The 20,769-nt window shown below is 36.8% G+C and overlaps 2 protein-coding genes across 3 annotated transcripts in view; both read left to right on the forward strand.

Annotated features, from left to right (window-relative positions):
* Window positions 1-8,017, forward strand: part of arid3a (AT-rich interactive domain 3A) — a 44,498-nt gene extending 36,481 nt beyond the window's left edge. For both annotated transcript variants that reach the window (XM_065241793.2, XM_065241792.2), the window contains exons 5-9: window positions 52-235; window positions 363-610; window positions 692-955; window positions 4,343-4,432; window positions 4,519-8,017. In XM_065241793.2, coding sequence (XP_065097865.1) covers window positions 52-235; window positions 363-610; window positions 692-955; window positions 4,343-4,432; window positions 4,519-4,649 — 917 coding nt within the window. In that variant the 3' untranslated portion in view covers window positions 4,650-8,017. The remainder of the gene's footprint in view (window positions 1-51; window positions 236-362; window positions 611-691; window positions 956-4,342; window positions 4,433-4,518) is intronic.
* A 1,812-nt stretch (window positions 8,018-9,829) lies between these two features.
* ctdspl3 (CTD (carboxy-terminal domain, RNA polymerase II, polypeptide A) small phosphatase like 3) lies at window positions 9,830-14,593 on the forward strand. Its single transcript, XM_065242138.1, has 11 exons — window positions 9,830-10,105; window positions 10,802-10,913; window positions 10,996-11,109; window positions 11,187-11,295; window positions 11,375-11,492; window positions 11,949-12,035; window positions 13,158-13,220; window positions 13,451-13,530; window positions 13,651-13,777; window positions 13,903-13,998; window positions 14,089-14,593. Exons 1-11 carry the CDS (start codon window positions 9,995-9,997, stop codon window positions 14,152-14,154), a joined length of 1,083 nt encoding a protein of 360 aa, XP_065098210.1. The 5' UTR covers window positions 9,830-9,994; the 3' UTR covers window positions 14,155-14,593.
* Window positions 14,594-20,769: the final 6,176 nt, after the last annotated feature.

A 20,769-nucleotide genomic window follows, 5' to 3' on the forward strand; every position in this document is an offset into this window, starting at 1 on the left:
TTATAATCACAGCTTTATATGTCAGCCTAACCCAGCTGCTTTTTTCTGCAGGGACGCCGGTGAACCGGATTCCCATTATGGCCAAGCAGGTGTTGGACCTTTACATGTTGTACCAGTTGGTGACGGAAAAGGGGGGCCTGGTTGAGGTCATAAATAAGAAGCTGTGGAGGGAGATCACGAAGGGTCTGAGTCTGCCCACCTCCATCACCAGCGCGGCCTTCACACTCAGAACACAGTACGTCTGCAAACACCTGCGCACATGTGCAGAACTAAAAGCCTGCCGTTCATTTAAATTAGATTGATGTGAGGGGGGGTAAAATCTACAGGAACTAATTTGTACTTTTGTTACCCCATCTGTGCAGATACATGAAGTATCTGTACCCTTATGAATGTGACAAGAGGAGTCTCAGCAATCCAAATGAGTTGCAGGCGGCCATCGACAGCAACCGGCGCGAAGGACGCAGGCAAGGCTTCGGCGGCTCGCTCTTCACCTACTCGCCCAACGGGACGCCCACCATGCTCTCCTCACCCAAACTCTCCATGCAACACATGGGCATCACCCTGCCCAGCAACGGTGCTTCGCTCTCGTCCTTACACAAAATTAAAAAGGGTGAGACGCGCTCACACACTTACTTACGCATCTTTAAAGTTGGTCTGCTTATATCTAAAATGTGTTTTATGTCTGTTGTAGATGACGATGGGATCCAGCCGCGTATACCCGTCTCTCTGGCTTCTCACTCTGTAGCTGCGGCCCAGGCAGCGGCCGCGCAGGCCACCCTCGCCCAGGTGGCGGCGCTCGAGCATCTGCGGGACAAGCTGGAGTCAGGCGAGCCCCCGGAAAAGAAGATGGCGCTGCCGCTGGAGGAACACCAGCGACTTTTGCAGAGAGCCCTGCAGCACAACCTGCTCGCCATGACTGCACAGATACCCATGAATATACGCATCAACAATCAAGGTATGGATGCTTCATGACAGGACACTATATATATACCTATGCACCACAAATCTGGTCATAAGTGGCACGGGTATATTTGTAGGAATACGTATGGGTGGTCGTGCTGAGTACCAAAACACACTTGTAGCCAATCAGCAGTAAGGGGCGTGTCTACTAATCAACATCATTGCCTGGGTTGCATATGTGTGGGCTGGGTCTATCAAAAGAAGCGACACCCTGTCTTAGATGTTAAGCCTCACCATTGGTTGAATTTGATATACACATTCAGACGCACTTACCCCTGGAGGCGTCCCCAAAGTGTCACCGCAGTGACGCAGCGCGAGTTCCCTCAAAAAGGAACCATAACAATGTATCTTTAAAGGCAACATAATGTAACCTTGCTCTCCCTTGAAATGTGTCCCCATATTTAGTCCTCAAATTTGAGGGAATTGAACCTGGAAACTCCTTGAAAAGTCCCTGTATTGGGGTAGGGGCGTGTTTGTTTAGGTGATTCAAATATCAACATTGGTTTTCAGAGATCATGCACCCCGCCTTTAAGTAAAAATCGTGTTACTTAAAGATATTTTATACATTTCCTACCATAAATATATAAAAAATGTATTTATCATTAGTAATTTGTGTTGCTAAGGACTTCATTTGGACAACTTTAAAGGCGATTTTCTAAATTGTTTATTTTGATAAACAATTTCAGATGTTAAAATAGTTGGATATCTTGGAAAGCTTAATAATGTTATACAATTTAACAAAGTTGACTCTTATGACTGCTCCAGGGTCAAATATATCAGCCGATGTTTAATATTATGTGAAATATTATTATTATTATTAATATTATCTCTCCCACATCTGACCCCTATTATTTCATGTTTGCGTCTCCACAAATAAGCTGATAGGTGGATTCAAGGAAGAGTTGGAAAAATGTGACGCATTCCAGGAACTTGTATCTGTCAAGCTTAGTAAATGTTTTCATTATTTCTTTACTAAATGTACAATTTTCTTTTTATTGTTTTTAACTTTAAGATCCTTTTTGTTGACAAGGTGTTTAAACTTTTGCAAACGAAACAATATTTGTACTTTAAACAACAATCGTCGATTACTGGCAAAGTGGCAAAATTCTCTCCTTGTGATTTACACTATTTCTGCAGTTTAGTCCTTTTCACATAAACGCCGACCTGATGAAACCACCTGTTATATCATCTTTGATGTTTCAGGGAAACGTGCCTCTGGAATATCCAGCTTTAAACTTCCCGAGGTCATGAAATGAACCCGCTGTGTGTTGTAGCGCAGTGCGGCTCACCCCGTCTTACATCATTATCATTCACTGGTACCAGCAGTTGGTAGGAAAAACTGTGACAATGTGACCACAGGTGAACCGTATTACTATGTGTGCACTTACATATCACTGGTTCTCAGGTAATACGCCAGCAGTCACATTGACAGAGACTGAGTCATCATAGCTCTCGCTTTCCCACAACAGTAGTATTAGAGCTGTTTTTACTCAACGCTGCTCATGTGAAAGAGGAAGACTGGTTAGCATTGTGCAGTGATTGGATCTTATCAGAGTGACAATTGTTGAAGTTGCATTTGTGAATCCATTGGGGTGAAAGATTCGTCATTTGTGAACTGGAGGCGTTGACCCACTTCAAACCGCAAGAGATGAGGCACGTAAAGCTGCTATAATGTGTGGTGGGGAATCCCTGCGTGAACGCAGCGTGACTTCCTTTTCTCGATCAGAGGTGTTTTGCCAGGCATATTTTATCGGAAGACTGAACGAAAGGCTGAGCAAATTTCCCATGCCATCGCACGTTGAATTTTTTTGTATGCTGTTTTTGAACTCACGCCCGGGTTCACTGAGAAATGGCCGGTAGGCAGCGCCCCCTGGTGTAAGCTGGTTTATGTTCAGAGAAAATTTTGTTTTGTTCATACATTTATAAATTGTTTGTATACGTGTTTTCTATGATCAAACTACAACCTTTTGCATGGCTAACAAAATGTTTAATGTTTTTAAATGATACAGTTTCATGATAAATAGTGGTGGGCAAAGATTAATCGTGAAAAAAAACACAGTTTTAACATTATATATGAGTGTGTGCTTTGTGTAATTATTATGTATATATAAATACACACACATTCATTCATGTGTGTTTAAGAAACATTTACATATGTGTGTGTGTGTGTGTGTGTGTGTGTGTGTGTGTGTGTGTGTGTGTGTGTGTGTGTGTGTGTGTGTGTGTGTGTGTGTGTGTGTGTGTTTATTAATATTATTTTTATATATTTTAAAAAATTTTTTTTATTTATTTAAAATAAATCATATATAATATATAAAATAAAAATTAATAAAAATTAATTATAAATAAATCATATATAATATATACAATAAATGTATTATAAATGTATAATATAATATTTAATTATATATGATTTATTTTTAATTGATTTATAAATAAAAATATTCTAAAATGTATACGTGTGTGTGTGTTAATATTATTTGTATATATTTTTTATAAATATTTAAAATAAATCATATAGACGGTTTCATCGAACTTTACTTCCGGTTTCGTTTTTTTTAATGGTCTGACTAGTTGCTAAACTGATCTCTTGAACAAATGCCTCGTCGAAAATAACAAATGTTTTGGTTTCCTAGGTAATCTATGTGTTGTTTTTTTGCTTGTTATATAAATAAACTACGTTTAAAGAACTTTTTTGTTATTAATCTTAGCGAGTTTACCGGAAGTTACGTGCGGACCACGACAGCCGCTTGTTTATGTTGTTACTGCTGAAACTGTCTATATAATATATAAAATAAATATTGATTATAAATCAATTTAAAATAAATCATATATAATATATAAAATAAATATTGATTATAAATCAATTATAAATAAATAATGTATAATATATAAAATAAATATTGATTATAAATCAATTATAAATAAATCATATATAATATAGAAAATAAATGTATTATAAATGCATAATATTATATAATTTACAAATAAATCATATATAATATGTAAAGTAAAGGTATTATAAATGTATAATATAATTTATAAATAATATGATATATATAATTTATATTATATATGATTTATTTTAAATTGATTTATAATTGATATTTATTTTATATATTATATGATTTATATTAAATTGATTTATTAAAAAAATATTCTAAAATGTATATGTGTGTGTGGGGGGGGGGTTAAATATACATAATAATTACACACATGCACATATTATGCAAAAACTCACTTTTATTTTGTATGCGATAATCTTTGCCCACCACTATTTATAAACTTATGAAATCATTGATTATAAGTGTGACAGGTGTGTACATTTTTACGTTTATATTCTTAAACATAAAGCTTAAATGTTTGTGTTGTCATCTTTTAGAGAGCAAGCCAGACTCCGCCCTCAACCTGACCACCAATGGTTTGAACAGCATCAGTATGTCAGTGGAGCTTAATGGAGTCGTCTACACCGGTGAGAAGCCAATCATCACGCAACAGTTTCTATTCAGGCTGTTTTGAGCTTTGTGACCAATCGCTTTCTGTGTTTTCTCATTGCAGGCGTCTTGTTCGCCCAGGCGGCAGCGCAGGCCTCATCAGGGGCAACTAGCAAATCCTCCACGGGCAATAGCGGACCTCAGTCGGTTCTCCACACGCCTACCTCATCATCCTCAAACAACCAATCGCCTTAAAACCTCAGACTCTCCCTCTCAGGGCAAAACCAAAGCCAAAAAACCTCAGTTACTACAGAAGATATGCCAAAAATACATAGCAAGAATGCAGGAATAAGTCAAAGGTTCTCAACTTGAAGTACACTAGCTCAGGTGTTTTATTTACACTCTCCTTTGTTCAGGAGCCAAAATCGTAAAAAAGCAAGAGTTTATTATAAAGATGATGATATATATATATAAATATAATGTATATGCAAAACCTGTGAAATAATTTATTTCTCCTTCTGCGAGCACACTGTCTGGCATAAACGAAAAGGCAGTTGGATTCTGCTTTATAGGGTTTTATAGTCTCCGACTGACGAAAGCTTTTCATCTTCAGGAAAAACCATAACAATAGTATTATTGTTATAACATGTGATGCAAACTGCTTAAGGGTCTGAACTTATAATATATTATTGTATCTGTTGTTGTTATTTTTTCTTCTTTATGTATCTGCAGTGCCTTGTGAAGGTTTTTCTCCAGCGCGGTTTGGACGTGCTGTTGTTGACAGATAGTTTGATCTGAAGTAATTTTTTTTTTACTTTAATTAAGAGTATTCAACTTTTTGGATCTTCTGTGATGGCGTCGACGATCTTAATATCAGTAATTGTGAACAATCAGGGTAAAGGAGAGAGAAAAAACCCTCAGAGTCCTGCTTGCGTTTGTAGATGTGTATGCTTCCGTTTGTAACCTGTTTTTCACGTTTTATTGTTTAGCTATTCACGTGTCAACTACTGGCAAACTGTGGTGGTCATGTTCTCCGTCTGCAGGACATCGATGTTATCTGGGACTGCCGCGGCCTGCGCGCTTTTCACCCATAGTTGGTCTAGCGCAGAACCGTAAAAAGATATCAGGTTGTTTTTACGTGTATTGATGTAGGTTTTTGTGGCTCGGTCAATAATCACATAGGTTCACTTTAAGCTTCGAATTGAACAGTCCCGAGTGTCGCTGAGGGGTCCAATAACGCCGCCTGTGCTTTATTTTAAAACGCCAGGACAGTTGTTGATAATATATTTGTATTTTTAACACCCCAAAAAAACGATTTCAGAATAATCGTCTCACGCCTCCAAATCTTCTCTCCTTGAAGATAAAGAGATTGAAAGGAAGTGGTTTCTTGTTTTCGGTGATATTACATCACATCCTGCAGGGTTGTTTTTGATTTAATGTTCCTGTCAACATGTAGCTGTAATTGATGTGTCAAGCTCTTCTAGCATTACACTGTATGCAAGGTCAAAATGATGTGGGTTGGGTAGGGGTTAAACGTTTAGAAACAGGGACTGGCGACTGTTGATATGAAGGTGAATAATTCTGGGATTTTAAATAAGTTAGTCATAACCAGAGGAAGATAAACCGGGTGTCCTTTAGGTCAATAAGGCCCTTATTTTGATCTAAAACGGCTTTTAGTTTTAGTGTTAAATGCCTTTATCCTTTATTCAGGATCAATCCCGCATCACCAGCCCTCTTTTGTGTTCTGTATTGCATTTTACTACAGTTTTATATATCACCACACCTCACAATAACACGTCTCAAAGCAACAGCCAGAATCTCTCTACCTCAGACATATTTATCAGCTAAAAACCATTAACAAACCCAGCTTGTCATGTTTATGTGAATCAAATCTACGGAGCTGGAGCTTCCTTAAGCAACACTTGAATTGTGAATTTTATCTCCTCCATGTATTAGCCACGATTGATCTATTCATGCTTGTACAAAAGGCCTTAAAGTCGCAATAAAATCAAAACGGACAATTTTTATTTTTAATGTAATACTGCAGTGTTTATTATAAACAATTTGTGCAAGTCATTTTTTTTTCATTCATGTGCCCTCATAAAATCCGTTATCTCCGCCCCCTCCATCTGTCAGTCTTCTGCCAGTTTTATTTCTGAATAAAATGGCTAATTTTTATATCCAATTAAAGCATAGTGAAAAACACAAGCCACGCCCCCGAAGTAAAGTCGATCGACTTCCGGTTCACAAGGACTTTAATGCACATCATCCTGTTTTATCTGACTGACAGCTTGCCTTTAAACTCGACTCGACTTTACAGTGACCGATGTTTCGCAAGATAGCGATAACTTTACGTTTTGATGGCCTTTAAGCAGTGCGTTGCCAGTTTATTTGTTATTTTTAAAGAAACAAAACCGTTACCGCACCAGACAGTTGGTATCTATAGGAGGGTTCTGTAAAGATTGGTTTTTACTCCGATGTATGCCTTAATGTATGCAATTTTTACGAAATAATAATCATTATAGCATGCCAATGTAATCAGGTTTATTGCAAGGTCAACCAAAGTCGCTGTACGATAAAACACGCAAACACGTTCGGCTTTTATTGTATAGCATATGCTTGCTAACACACTTTTCTCTTTGTTGAACTTAACGTCACACTAAAAGTTAAGTAAACCATTTATCCAATACATTGACAGCAACGAAACGTAGGTTTTATTTTAAACAAGGCATTTGTCGTCTTCTCAGGAAATACACTTCTACCTCTAGTTAAACAGATATGTTCATCGTAGTGCTGTGGTCACAGTGCATGTAACATTTGTTCTACCTTTTTATAATAGTTATACGAGAAAAGTTTCTCGGCACACAAGTTTGTTATTTTGTTTTAGTATGTTATATTTTTTATTTCTTCTTTTTTTTTAAATCTGAATACTCCCTTCATGTGAGTGCTGTTGAGTTTTTGCTTGCTTAGTTTGAAACCAAATAGAAAATTGCTTCTAGCACAAGAACCCCACCGATGCGCCGTCGCGTGCATTTTCACTTGTGCCGTTTTTCTGAACTTTAAATTGCGTAGTGTCGGCCTCTTGATCGCATCTCTTAGGGTTGAGGGACGAAGACAATCCGAACCTATTTAACCTAATCTCTGTTTGTGTGAATAATTAACTTTATTTTGAAAAGAAATATATCAAGATATAATTGGGGGGAGGGGTGTCCAAAGAATGTCCACGTAAGTGCTGTTATGGCCTGAATATCATGGATTGACTCTTTAGATTTTAGATGATCACACAAGAACTGTACCTCCCGATTTGAATTACCTGTTATAACACAACAAATGTAGTTAGCAGTTGATACTGACTATTTCTTTTTTAAACAAAGGTCTTTTGACTAATTCTTTAACTTGTATATGTTGTAATGTTATGGTAATTCCGGAGCTTCAGTTTGGGTGTGTCTGTTTTCTGTTGTTTTAAACATTATGCTCTGTTTAAAAAAAGTTCATGTTGAGTTTTGTTGTCTCTTGAAGTTTACATTTTATAATTGTCAAGCATCAGATTTTTCAATGTTTGATTTTCCAAATTTGAGAACTTCACTTGTAAACAAAGACATTGAAATTCAATAAAATCTAATTCTGATGTTATTTGTGTGGTTCTTAATTCATTTTCATTCATTAGACACTTGTATTATACATTAGAGATATTTTATTTTTAGGTTTGTCAATCATTTTGTCCAGTGTGTATTAGAGAAAAACATTTATTTAATCATTTCAATAGTTTTACTTCAATGATACATTGTATTTTTGTTTTATTAAAACGAGAAACGTACACTGTAAAAAAATACTTTGCTGCCTTAAAAATTTTTGTTGAATCAACTCAGATTTACAAGTCATTTTCACTTACTAATAATTTATCTTGACTAGAGATGAGTTGTTATAACTACAGGTGAGTTGTTATAACTTAAAAAATTAAGTTGACTTTTCTCAACTATATTTTATAAGTTGTGACAACTCATCTTTGTTGACAAGACTTGTAAATCTGAGTTGATTCAACAAAAAATTTTAAGGCAGCAAAGTATTTTTACAGTGTAGATATATTTTCACAGCTTTTTTGCTCATATTTACCAAAGGTGCCAATATTTTTGTCCACAACTACATATCTGTATCTAAATGGTATTAGGTCCTTTTTAAGGGGTAGTGCCCCAGTGACAGCTTGGGAATATTTTTGGGCCATCATAAAAATGGGCCAAATCTTTGGTGTCCCTAGAGTAAATATGTGAAGTTCTAGCTTAAAGTACCATATAGATAATTTATCATAACATGTTAAAATTGCCACTTTGTAGGTGTGTGCAAAAATGTGCTGTTTTTGGGTGTGTCCTTTAAAATGCAAATGAGCTGATCTCTGCAATAAATGGCAGTGCCGTGTTTGGATAGTGCAGATTAAGGGGCGGCATTATCCCCTTCTGACATCACAAGGGGAGCCAGATTTCAATTACCTATTTTTTCACATGCTTGCAGGGAATGGTTTATCAAAACTAAGTTACTGGGTTGATATTTTTCATATTTTCTAGGTTGATAGAAGCACTGGGGACCCAATGATAGCACTTAAACATGGAAAAAGTCAGATTTTAATGATATCTCCCTATTATAAAAAAATTATATTACTGCAAAATGCCTCTTCATGAAAATTACTTTGAAAGAAAGATGCTACCAATGTAAAAGTGATGTCAAATTATATTTAAAATAAATTTTGGTAGTTGCAAGTGCAGAAAGTAAGAAATAAAATTGTCAAGATCTGTTAAAGGAGTTAAATACTTATTTGGTTATTGATGTTCAAACTTATAAATATGTTGAATATTTATTTGCCTATAAATGTTTAAAGTTTTGCATTTGCATGAATACAAGCATGCATAAACAAAAATTCGCAAAAAGAGGAAATACAAAATTTAAGTGATTACCAGTGTCTGGTAGTATATGTATATAATATCCAAAAGATCAAAATTTGATTGCACCATATTGTTTATATCCGGAACTATGCATTTTTTAAGATTTTAGGATGTATTCTTTAAATATTGATAGTGATGTGGGTTTTTTTTGTTTGTGAAATGACTTATTAGTTGAATATATTTGCCTATTAAGGTGATAGTCGTGGGAGCCTGATAAAAACTGAAAAACAGGTTCTGGTTATCTCAGTTCTGTTCAGCCTCGTTGTTACACCCGATTCAAGACCGTCCATAAAACTCTCCACATGCCTTTCGTTTACATTAATAAAAGCAATAATGCGCGTTTGTACCTTTGTGCACTCGTGCGTTAACTTTTATTGAAGGTGAAATCAATGCTCTTTCTATGGGTTTTAGTGCTTACTAGTGTAAACTACTGTTGTTCTCAGTAGCCCCGCCCACATCATAGATCGGGCGCTCTGATTGGCTGCAGCTCGAACGCTTTACACGATTTTTAAACTGAGCGAGTCTGGATCACTCCGGAAACACAACGAGACTTCACGAAGGCCATGGATAAAATTCATGGAGATTAATTCAACTCGCGGCCTACTCTGTTATTCTTGAACGTTTATAGTTCGTATGCCCGTTTAAGACGTAATTTAAATCAAGAAAATGAGACTTCGCTCAAGAAATATTTTGAATGAAAACCCAACGACACCGTCCCGCCGCCGTCGGGCCACTCCAGACCTACCAGGACCACAGACTCCGTGCATCCAGACACAGGTCAGTCGTGGTTTCATTACAATATAAACAGAATACAAAATGTCTTTGCGTGTTTAGTTTTGTTACGTATAACGTTATGTTTTTTCATTTAAACTGGCCGGAACGGGCCTGGTTAGCAGTATGCTAACGGATCTAAACAAGCGAAATATTTGAGATTCAAAGTGGATTCAAGGTTTATGTTATGTTAAAATAACATAATTATAGACGCTAAATACATTAAAATGGCAGGTTGTGTGAATTAGTACGATTTAAATGAGTGCTAACGTTAGCTGGAAGTATAATATGGATGTGGTGATAGGCGGGATGATGCTTTCCTCTTAGCCAATAGGGTTTCAGGGTAGTTGTGCCTCGTCCAATCGACATCTCTGTGTATTATTCAGGAAGAAGCACGTGTATTGTAGTTTTTTCTCTTTAACTTATTTTGCACGAATTAATTCTACTGTAATTTGACTCCAAATTTTAGGTGAAATTTCATTTTTACAAAAAAGTGTATTACCTTATAAATATTCATCCATGACATTTAATATTTAATATCATTTTTTTATCTCTAGAAAAAAATAATCATTAAAATCATTTGACACGAAATGATTCATATATGTAAAGCCATGACTTTTCAATTGAATTGTTAATCTGAAGCAGTTTATGAGCAATGCCGTATTATCTTAACTGTCTGTCTGACTGACTCTATTCTTATAGGATGAGAATGATGTAGAGGTCCTTCTAGACCCTGATAGTGTCCCAACAGCAGCTAAACGTCCACGCCTGAAACGTGGATTGAGAAAAGCTTTATCAACTGATGACTGTAGAGGTAAGTTTATTTCACTTGACGTGTATTGTTTTTTGCTTGATGATGTAATAGAAAGCATGAGTTTTTTCAATACGATTTTCAGAGTCTGATTTTAAGACACCAGTTCGTCATCTGCGGGAAAGACAGTCCTCACTGAATCCTGCTGCGCGAAGCCTTTATTCTCCAGCGGTGCATTTCCTCACGCCCCCAAAAGACAGTGAGTCGGTAACACAATAGAGGAAAACACAGATACCTTTGATATTTATTTACCTTTAGTTATATTTTTGTTTACAGATGAACAGCCAAACTCTGGTGCGCTTTTCAGTCCTGAACAGCGTGTGTTTGGCTACAGTGCCATGAGCCCTCTCTCAGAGGATGAAGAGAACGAGGAAGTCTTTAGCCCGTAAGTCTCTTACATAAAGGATTTGATTTGTGTTGCTTTTCAGACTGTTTAATAAAATGTTGGTCTTACTTTATTTCAGTTTCACGTTTATTAAGAACATACCAAACCGTTCGCAACAGTCCAGACCAATTTCAGCAACTCGGGACATTCCACCAAAGACAAGGAGCACACCTGCTGCTACCCTCGTGCTCGATTTGGTGAGGTTACTTGGCTTTTATTAAACTATTAACACTACCAGGGGTGCGTTACAAGCACAGTGAGGTGTCTCAGGTGTGCCATTCTAGCTGTGACTTCTGATTGGTTGTAACGTGTTATGCACCATCCCATGCTCTGTGTTTACAGACAATTTATTTGTTAAAACGTGGCCTTGCTTTAGTGTAAAAAACATTTACATTGAGTAACAAACACTGTTTTCCACACAACTTCTTATTTTGTTGAACAAAAGCTTAGATACAGAATCACCATGATGTAATTAATGTGACTTGATATAGAGCCAATGCCACACACAAGTTTGATTAAAAAAAAAAAGGCTGAATGAGGCTTAAATTTTAAAGCTAAGATTTGACTGAGGACACTAGCTGCATTGTTTTAGTTTTTTTTTTTTTTTTTTTGAAGTGGCCGATTGTGTAATCATATTTTTTTTGTATTTATAGGACGAAACCCTCGTGTTCAGTTCCCTAAGTGTGATTCAGGATGCCGAATACACATTTAATACTCCCTTTCAAGATCATAAATACAAGGTTGGTAAGGTTGTTTGAACACTGAAGTGTTGATTAAAATGAATAAGCTCTTAAAGGGATAGTTCGCCAAAAATGATATTAAACCCATGATTTACTCACCCCCAAGCTGTCCGAGTTGCATATGTCCATCGTTTTTCAGACAAACACATTTTCGGATATTTTAGAAAATGTTTTAGATCTTTCAGTTGATTAAATGTAATGTTACGGGGTCCAAGACCTTCCAGTCCAAAAAAGTGCATCCATCCTTCACAAATTAAATCCAAACGGCTCCAGGATGATAAACAAAGGTCTTCTGAGGGTAATCCGTGCGGTGTTGTTGTAGAAATATCCATATTTAAAACTTTATTAACGTAAATAAATACCTTCCGGTAGTGCCGCCATCTTAGTCGCGTCCGCATTCAGAATGAGAGCTTACGCCTTACGCCTCCGAATTTGTCATACGTCACTAAGAAAAGTGCGTACACTACGCTAATACTCTCTCCTGAATACAGAGGAGTCTAAGATGGCGGCACTACCGGAAGGTATTTATTTACGTTAATAAAGTTTTAAATATGGATATTTCTACAACAACACCGCACGGATTACCCTCAGAAGACCTTTGTTTATCATCCTGGAGCCATTTGGATTTAATTTGTGAAGGATGGACGCACTTTTTTTGAACTTGAAGGTCATGGACCCCGTAACATTACATTTAATCAACTGAAAGATCTAAAATATCCGAAAATCGGTTTGTATGAAAAACGATGGACATATGCAACTCGGACAGCTTGAGGGTGAGTAAATCATGAGTTTAATATCATTTTTGGCCGAACTATCCCTTTAATGCGAGGGTCCACGTGCAGTGTGGAAGTCAATGGGCACTTTCTGTTGTGTGTTTACCATCATATCTCAAAATATCTTCTTTCGTGTTCATCAGAAAAAAGACATTCATTCAGGTTTAGATCAACATGAGGTTGAGTAAATGATGACAGAATTTTCATTTTAAAGTGAACTATCCCTTTAAATCGCCCGCTCTGGCGTCCATCACTCACAGCCTCGGTTTGGAGTCAACATGGCGGCAGACTGAATAAGGCGTATATACTCTGGCCTTTATATATTATTCATAAGCTTGTGTTGTCATAGGTCTACCTGATCCTCAGACCATACGTGAAAGAGTTTCTGCAAGCCATGACCAAACATTTTGAGGTAAAACAGACTGACTTTTTAAAATTAAAAATTATGATTTTTAATTATTTGTATTATGTCTGCCTTTTACATGTATGTATATTTCCACTGTCAATACCTGAGAGCTGCTAAACAGTCTTTTGTTGTTTTTGAAATAATGCCAATAAAGATCTGTCATATTCTTGTTTGTCAGGCTTTGTTGTCAAACGCTTGCATGAATAAATATCTCTTTTGTTTGTTTTCTGTTACAGATGATTGTTTATACCTCTGCCAAGAAGGAATATGCAGAAAAGATTGTAGACATATTGGACCCTAACAAAAAGCTCTTTAGGTGAGGGATGTTACATGTTTTAAAAACAGATCTTAATCTTTTAAATTGGGATTGGGAAAGATACAGATTGTAGATTTAAAGCAAATTTCCTCTCTATCAACTGATGTGATTTATTTCCAGACATCGTTTGTATCAGGACGACTGTGCTTGTGTACTTGGACACTATATTAAAGACTTGAATGCACTAGAGAGAGACCTGTCAAAGACTGTCATCCTGGACAACGCCCCTCACACCTTTCCCTACCACGTATGTTTGTGATTTTGCAGGCATCTGTAATATGCAAAAGGATTTTGAGATCTGAGTTGATCTGTTGATTTATTTCATGTCATTGTGACAAGATTTTTAATTTGATCTGTGTTGGTGTTTAATAGCTGATGAACATGATTCCTATAAAGAGCTGGAATGGAGACAGAGAGGACCGCGAATTGCAAAAACTCATCCCGTACATGGAGAAACTAGTGCAGGCGGTGAGTGATTTATGAAATATGAGTCAGTAGTATTCTACACGGTAGTTAACATGTTAACTAATGTAATGATGATGATCGTACTGTTCGCAGGATGACTTCAGAAATGTTCTGAAAAAGAGAACCGACCACTTTCACAGGCTGCTTACTGAAGACTGAATCCCAAATAATTGAATATAAGCGCACATAAAGCTATTAAGTTTTGATTTTTGCAACTTAATAGGCCTATATGCCAGATGCAAAGTGTTTATTTGATAGCGAATTATATTAACATTTTACTTTTAGTCAGCAGGATCAGCTGGCGTTCTGACTCGCTGTAAAGATTAGGGCTTGAAACTTTAATTTATTGTTAAAACTTGAGAAATTTGTACAGATTTGTGGCTTTTGAAAAAGATTTGTTTTTGCTTTACACACTGTAAACAGTGTTGATGTGTTTGTGTTGTATGCCAACGGCTATTTTTGAGGGCTGATTTTAAATAACCAATAAAGTAAGAAAAACACTCATTTTTTCTTAAAGAAAAGTATGTCTTTTTTTGCAAATCACTCGGTGTATTTAATATTGTTTGTGCTATGAACAAGAATAAAACTTCAAATTGTGCAGCTTGGGAGATAAGTGTTATTTCTTATTGAAGCCATACTTACGGTTTGGCCCCTTCCTGATTTTTTTGCATGTTTGTCACAATTTGATGTTTCAGATCATCAAACAAATGTAAACATTAGTCAAAGATATCACAAGTAAACACAACAGGAAGGTCTTTATTATGAAGGGGAAACATAATCTAAGTACTTGGCTTGTGCCCTAAACCTAACAACTGGTTGGGCCTCCCTTAACGGCAACAACTGCAATCAGGCGTTTGCAATGAGTCTGTTACAGCGCTGTGGAGGAATTTTGGCTGACTCATCTTTGCAGAATTGTTGTAATTCAGGCACATTGAAGGGTTTTTGAGCATGAAACGCATTTTTAAAGTCATGCCACAGCATTTCAATAGAATTGAGGTCAGGACTTTGACTAAACCACTCCAAAGTCTTCATTTTGTTTATCTTCAGCCATTCAGAGGTGGACTTGCTGGTGTGTTTTGAATCATTTTCCTGCTGCAGAACCCAAGTTCGTTTAAGCTTGAGGTCCAAACAGATCACTAAGTATGCGTACACAAGTATTTGTTTGTGAAATATGCATTCAGAAAGGTTTAATAACCAATCAAACCCATACCATCACACTATTATACATGTACTGTTGGTATGATGTTCTTTTTCTAAAATGCTGTTACTTTTACGCCAGACGTAATGGTACACACCCCTTCCAAAAAGTTAAACTTTTGTCTCATCAGTCAACAGAGTATTTTCCCCAAAATCTTGCAGATCATTAAGTGTGTTTGTATTTTGTTTTCCCTTCATAATACCTTAATTTAAATACATTTGCCTTCAAAAACCTTAATAAAAAAATGCATGTTGTGTTTACTTGTGTAATCTTTAATATGTCAATTTCTTTGGTGATCTGAAACATTAAAGTGACAAGCGTGCAAAAAAGTAAAAAACCATGAAGGGGTCAACACTTTTTTTTTACATCAATGTATATTTTAAGTTTAAAAAAGTAACACTTTACAATACGGTTGTATTTGTTAACATTAGTAAATGCATTCACTACCATGAACTTACAATGAGCAATAGTATTTATTAATCTCTGTTAATGTTAGTTAATCCCAATATAGTTGTTTGTGTTAGTTATGTTAACAGTTACAACTTTAAATTTTACAAATGCATTAATAAATGCTGTAGAACTATTTTTTAATGTTAATTTATATTAGCTAATGCATTAAATGTATGGTTCACCCTCAAGATGTTAAAAACCTATAATTTATTTGTTTTGCTGAAGACAAAGAAAGACATTTAATCAAGCAGGAAACAGGAGCACCATTAGGTTTCATAGTAGGAAAGATAAATACTATGGAAGTCGATGGTGCTCAAAAACTGTTTGTGGTGAAATTGCAAAACAGGTCCTAGAATGTTCATTTTCAGAAGCAGAAGGAATACAGCCACGGCCAAAATCGCGTGAAATCTCGCCGAATGAGCGCTGTTTTCATCCTTATCCTACCCCTAAACCTAACATCTCGCGAGATTTTGCCCAGGCTGTATAGCCTTACTAGTGCGCAAAACCTGTCCAACAGTGCCATCTGCTGGCTGCTCTTTCTTTATTCTATGCACGTGTACACTAATCCAGATACATTTAAAACAGTGTTTTCGTTTCAAAACGCTCCTAGTCCACACAAAGCGTCTTCTAAAAGTTGGTCACCCACACTCAATGCTTTTATTTTCCTGTAATGCGCATGAGTGAAACATGAGACGCTTCGACCTGCGTCATTTACGTAACGCGATCATTTTATTCCCGCCTCTTTAAAATGTAATTTGGAGTATGTACAAACTGACATTAATCTTAAACACAATAAACTGTACAATAACCAAAACAACAGCGATTGCTGTCATCCTTGCTGTGGGCAGAATGCATCACATGACCAAGTCACGTGACTCAAAAAGCGTCATCGTTTTTAAAAAGGCTCCGTTTTCACAGTCCACGCCACAACGCGAGAACAACATTTCAAATTTATCCAGTTTGGAGAGCGTGCACATTTACGACCGTGTAAGTAATAACATGGAGACAGAAAAGGAAGCTTTAGTGACTTTGTTGTCCATGTTAGCAGCCGTTGTGCAGTTAAACTCTGTGCTTTATAATACCGCAGCTGCCTATACGCGCAAGAGGCAAGCTATTGTTAGCGCAATCTGCAACTCAAGCAAACAGCAAACAAACGGCAGCAGGCTGCAAACAAACGCCAACAAACAGCAAAAAAACAACAACAAACCTAATATCAAGCGTCGCAAGCCCTACAAACAGCGCCGGTTTTGGGTAAGACCAGGAAGAACCAGCGCGTGGTGGGACAAGTTTGTGAATGAAGTTGTTGCGCCTGAAGAATGGCGACAGAACTTTCGGATGTCCAGATCGTCCCTCATCCAGCTAAGCGAAATGCTTCGTCCGCACGTGGAAGGTGTGACGACAACAATGAGGGCGCCCGTGAATGTTCTCACAAAGGTAGCGTGTACATTATACTACCTGCGTGACGAGGGAAGGCTCCGGGAAACCGCTAATGCGTTTGGGTTATCCAGACAAACTGTTTCGGTCATGATACGAAAAGTGTGTAAAGTCATCACCGTCGTTCTGGGACCAGACTACATCAAGACCCCAAAAACGGAGTCTGAAGTTAAAAAACTTGTCGCGAACTTCTACAAGACGCACGGCATGCCGCAGTGCTTGGGTGCAATCGACTGCACGCACATCGAGGTCAAAACACCTATTTGTAATTCAACGGAGTTTATTAACACAAACAGAACGTGCTCTTTAAATGTGCAAGCATTGTGTGACCACAAGTACCGTTTCATGGACGTTGTTGTTAAATGGCCGGGCAGTGTACCTGACGCGCGCATTTTTGCGAATTCACAACTGAGTTGCGACCTTAAAGACAGGACGATTCCCTCCTGCCCTAAACAACTGATGGAGGATGAGGATCCTATTCCCGTATTTCTTCTGGGAGATCCAGCGTATCCCCTAATGCCATATCTCATGAAAGAATACCCCAACGGTGGAGATACCCCACAGGAGCAGCACTACGGAGTATCGTTTAGCAAAGCGCGCACTGTGATCGAATGCGCATTTGGACGCTTAAAGACACGGTTTGCGATTCTGATGGGAGCCATGGACATAAACCTGAAGGACCTTCCTTTTGTTATTTATGCTTGCTTTGTATTGCATAACTATTGTGAAACGCTACAAGAACCTGTTGACGAACAATGCGTAAATGCTGCTCGGCAATACGAAAGAGACTTTCAGCCATCCTCCAGAGTGCACGAGGGAGCAGACGCCACTGAGGGTGAACGAGTGAGACGCGTGTTGACAAGATTTCTTGAAGCAAAATCCCTTTGAGCAGCCCACCTATAAATAAAGTTGTCTGAGTTTTTTAAAGTTGTGTTGTTGATGCTGACTTGAAGACCTAACAGTGGGCTTATTATAAATATATAATAAGTTTCTTACTATAAATAGCGAATCACTTTTGATGGTTAAATAACACGAGCACTTTAACGTGTACTACTATATCTTTTTTTTACATTTATATAAAATGTCAACACAAAAGACATATTTCATTTTGATCAATGATAAACGTGTTAGCCAAAAACATCAGTATGTACTATAAAGTGCCAACTATATTGAGGCAACGTTACATACCCTTACATTCCCCAAATTGGTCTTTAACTTCACAGTTCTGTATGATGTCACATACCAGAAGTTTCCCTTTTGCTTCTCATGTCCCTGACATGGGAAAAAAACACTGTACAATTCTAACAGGATTTGATCCTTAATGGTTTCCTGTTGTGCAGAATAAAAATCATCTTAAAATTCTGTTTTGAAATCTCTATTTGCTAATGTCTTAAAAAAGACACCATTTGACACTTCCTAAACATTGCATGTTTTGAATGTTTTCACATTGGGGTGCCAGTTTTCTGTTTTGAGATCAGCTAGTCTGGATGCTTTTGTCAGGTCAAAAGCAGAACTTTGATGGTTACAAAATGTCGTGAGTTCTTAAGAGGTTATGCAGAATCACTGTAAATGGCAAACTCAATATGCTTTACAAGTGGGTAAGGCCTAGGGTTTACATGGGGTTTCTTTCTAATGGTTATTTTTTCAATACGTTATGATTTGATCCTATGATGACCATATCGTAGTTTTATAGGGGCGGTTTCCTGGACAGGGATTAGACTAGTCTAAAATAAATTTAAGAGTTGTCCAAACTGAAAACAACTTGCACTGACATCTTGAAATACATCAGTACCCTTTGTTTTGCCTCAAAATTCACAGAAGTAATGTTTTTTAGTAAGGCATGTTTGTTAAAACTAGTTATATTACCCAATTAAACTAAGGCCTAGTCCTGGCTTAAGCTAATCCCTGTCCAAACCACCCCATAATGTTTTCAAGTGGTTCTAGCTAAGCCATAGAAATACTATGAAACGCTTTTTGCATAACCCCATCTACATGTTCTAAAAACAAGAATGAACGATGTAAACTTATGTCAGTTTTGATTGGGATTGGTAACTTTCCAAATCATCTTCCAAAACAAAGACCACCACCACACCCTCACCTGTGAAGCCATGAGGCAATGACGTTCTGCTAAAACAACTGTAATAGACACATTTTGCCCATGTTAGGATTTCCCTTTATGACCTGAAAATATGTTGCACCCTTTTAGTAGACCTTAATGTGCATTGTACTTGTAACAGATGTCATTGTTTTGGGAATAAGGGATCAATGGGTTTATGGTGTGCGTGGGGATGTACTGCAGGGTTCTCTCTGTTCAAACCACAGCGCAGAGGCATCAAATGATTGTCTGATACCTTTAGTTACAGTACCAGTCTGTGGTTTTGCAAATATTGTGGCTGGAATGAGCACTTGGGCATGGCTCTTTGTTTATTGTGGTATTTATTCTAATCTGCACCTGAGAATCAATGTTATTATTTATGAGTTAATTGGTAGACGTAAATAATTAATATAATCAAACAAACCCAATATTTACAGTAACCGATTTAAAAGCTGATGAACCAGATATATACTAACCACTGACTGAACCATTAAACTGATTTCAAGTGAACAGAAAGGGAAATGGTTCTGCATCTATATTGACAACCTAGATCTTTAGATATTTCAATTTATGCCTCAGACAATATTCTATATGCAGGATCTGCAAAGTATCAAAATTTAAAGAGCACCTATTTCATTTCTAAAAAACAACAACATTATTTTGTGTATTTGGTTTAATACAATGTGTTGGTGTGGTTTATGGTTAAAAAACACATTATTTTCCACATATCGTACATTTTTATAGCTCCAGATTTCCCTCTCTTCCTGAAATGCACGGATTTGAAAAGGATCTGTGTCCCTGATTAACCAACTAATCTGTACGTTGCGATTGGCGTGAATACCTCTGACGTCAGCCGGAAATGTGAAGCTCCTTGCCATGTTTGAAAGATTTGCTTACAACTTAATGGCTGTGAGTCAAAGCGGGAGGAATTATGATAATCCGGCGTCATTCGGCCAAGAAAGTAAACCATTGCCTACAATCTGTGCGTTTGTTGTAGTCCAAGAAAAGAGATTTACGTTGGAGACGATAAATCGTGTCATTGTTTACTTTGGGGTTTGTACCTTTTGCATATTCGTTAACATGTACTAATACACACTAACACACCAAAGGAAATGTAAAATCATGAAACGGATAATTGGTATTCTTTCAGAAAAATAAGAGGGATCATACAAATAGCAGTTTGTGTTTGGATTTTTTTCCATTAACTGATGCTCAAGAAGGCAACATGATGCATTACGAGCCAGGGGTATGTAAACTTTAAATCAGGGTGATCATTGTAAATTGTTGTTTTTTGTCTGCTGGGAAACGTTAAAATATAATATTTAACTTTTAAAATACGTTTTTTATAAATATAAATTTTCAGCAATTACAAAAATTTAGTTTGTTTTTATAATGCAACCCAAAATATTTTTTACCTACTGAAAATGTTTGCTGTGCTAATTTTTAAATAATTCATAAATATGTCTTTTATTTTTTTTTTGTGGTTAATATAAGTTAATATACTGTAACGAGGTAATGCGTTAATGGAAATATTTTATGTTACACTGGATTTAGTTTTAAAACAATAAAGATGTTTTGTGTTATTATGAAAGGTCTT

Source organism: Paramisgurnus dabryanus, chromosome 14 (genome assembly GCF_030506205.2).
Source record: "Paramisgurnus dabryanus chromosome 14, PD_genome_1.1, whole genome shotgun sequence".
Taxonomy (NCBI): domain Eukaryota; kingdom Metazoa; phylum Chordata; class Actinopteri; order Cypriniformes; family Cobitidae; genus Paramisgurnus; species Paramisgurnus dabryanus.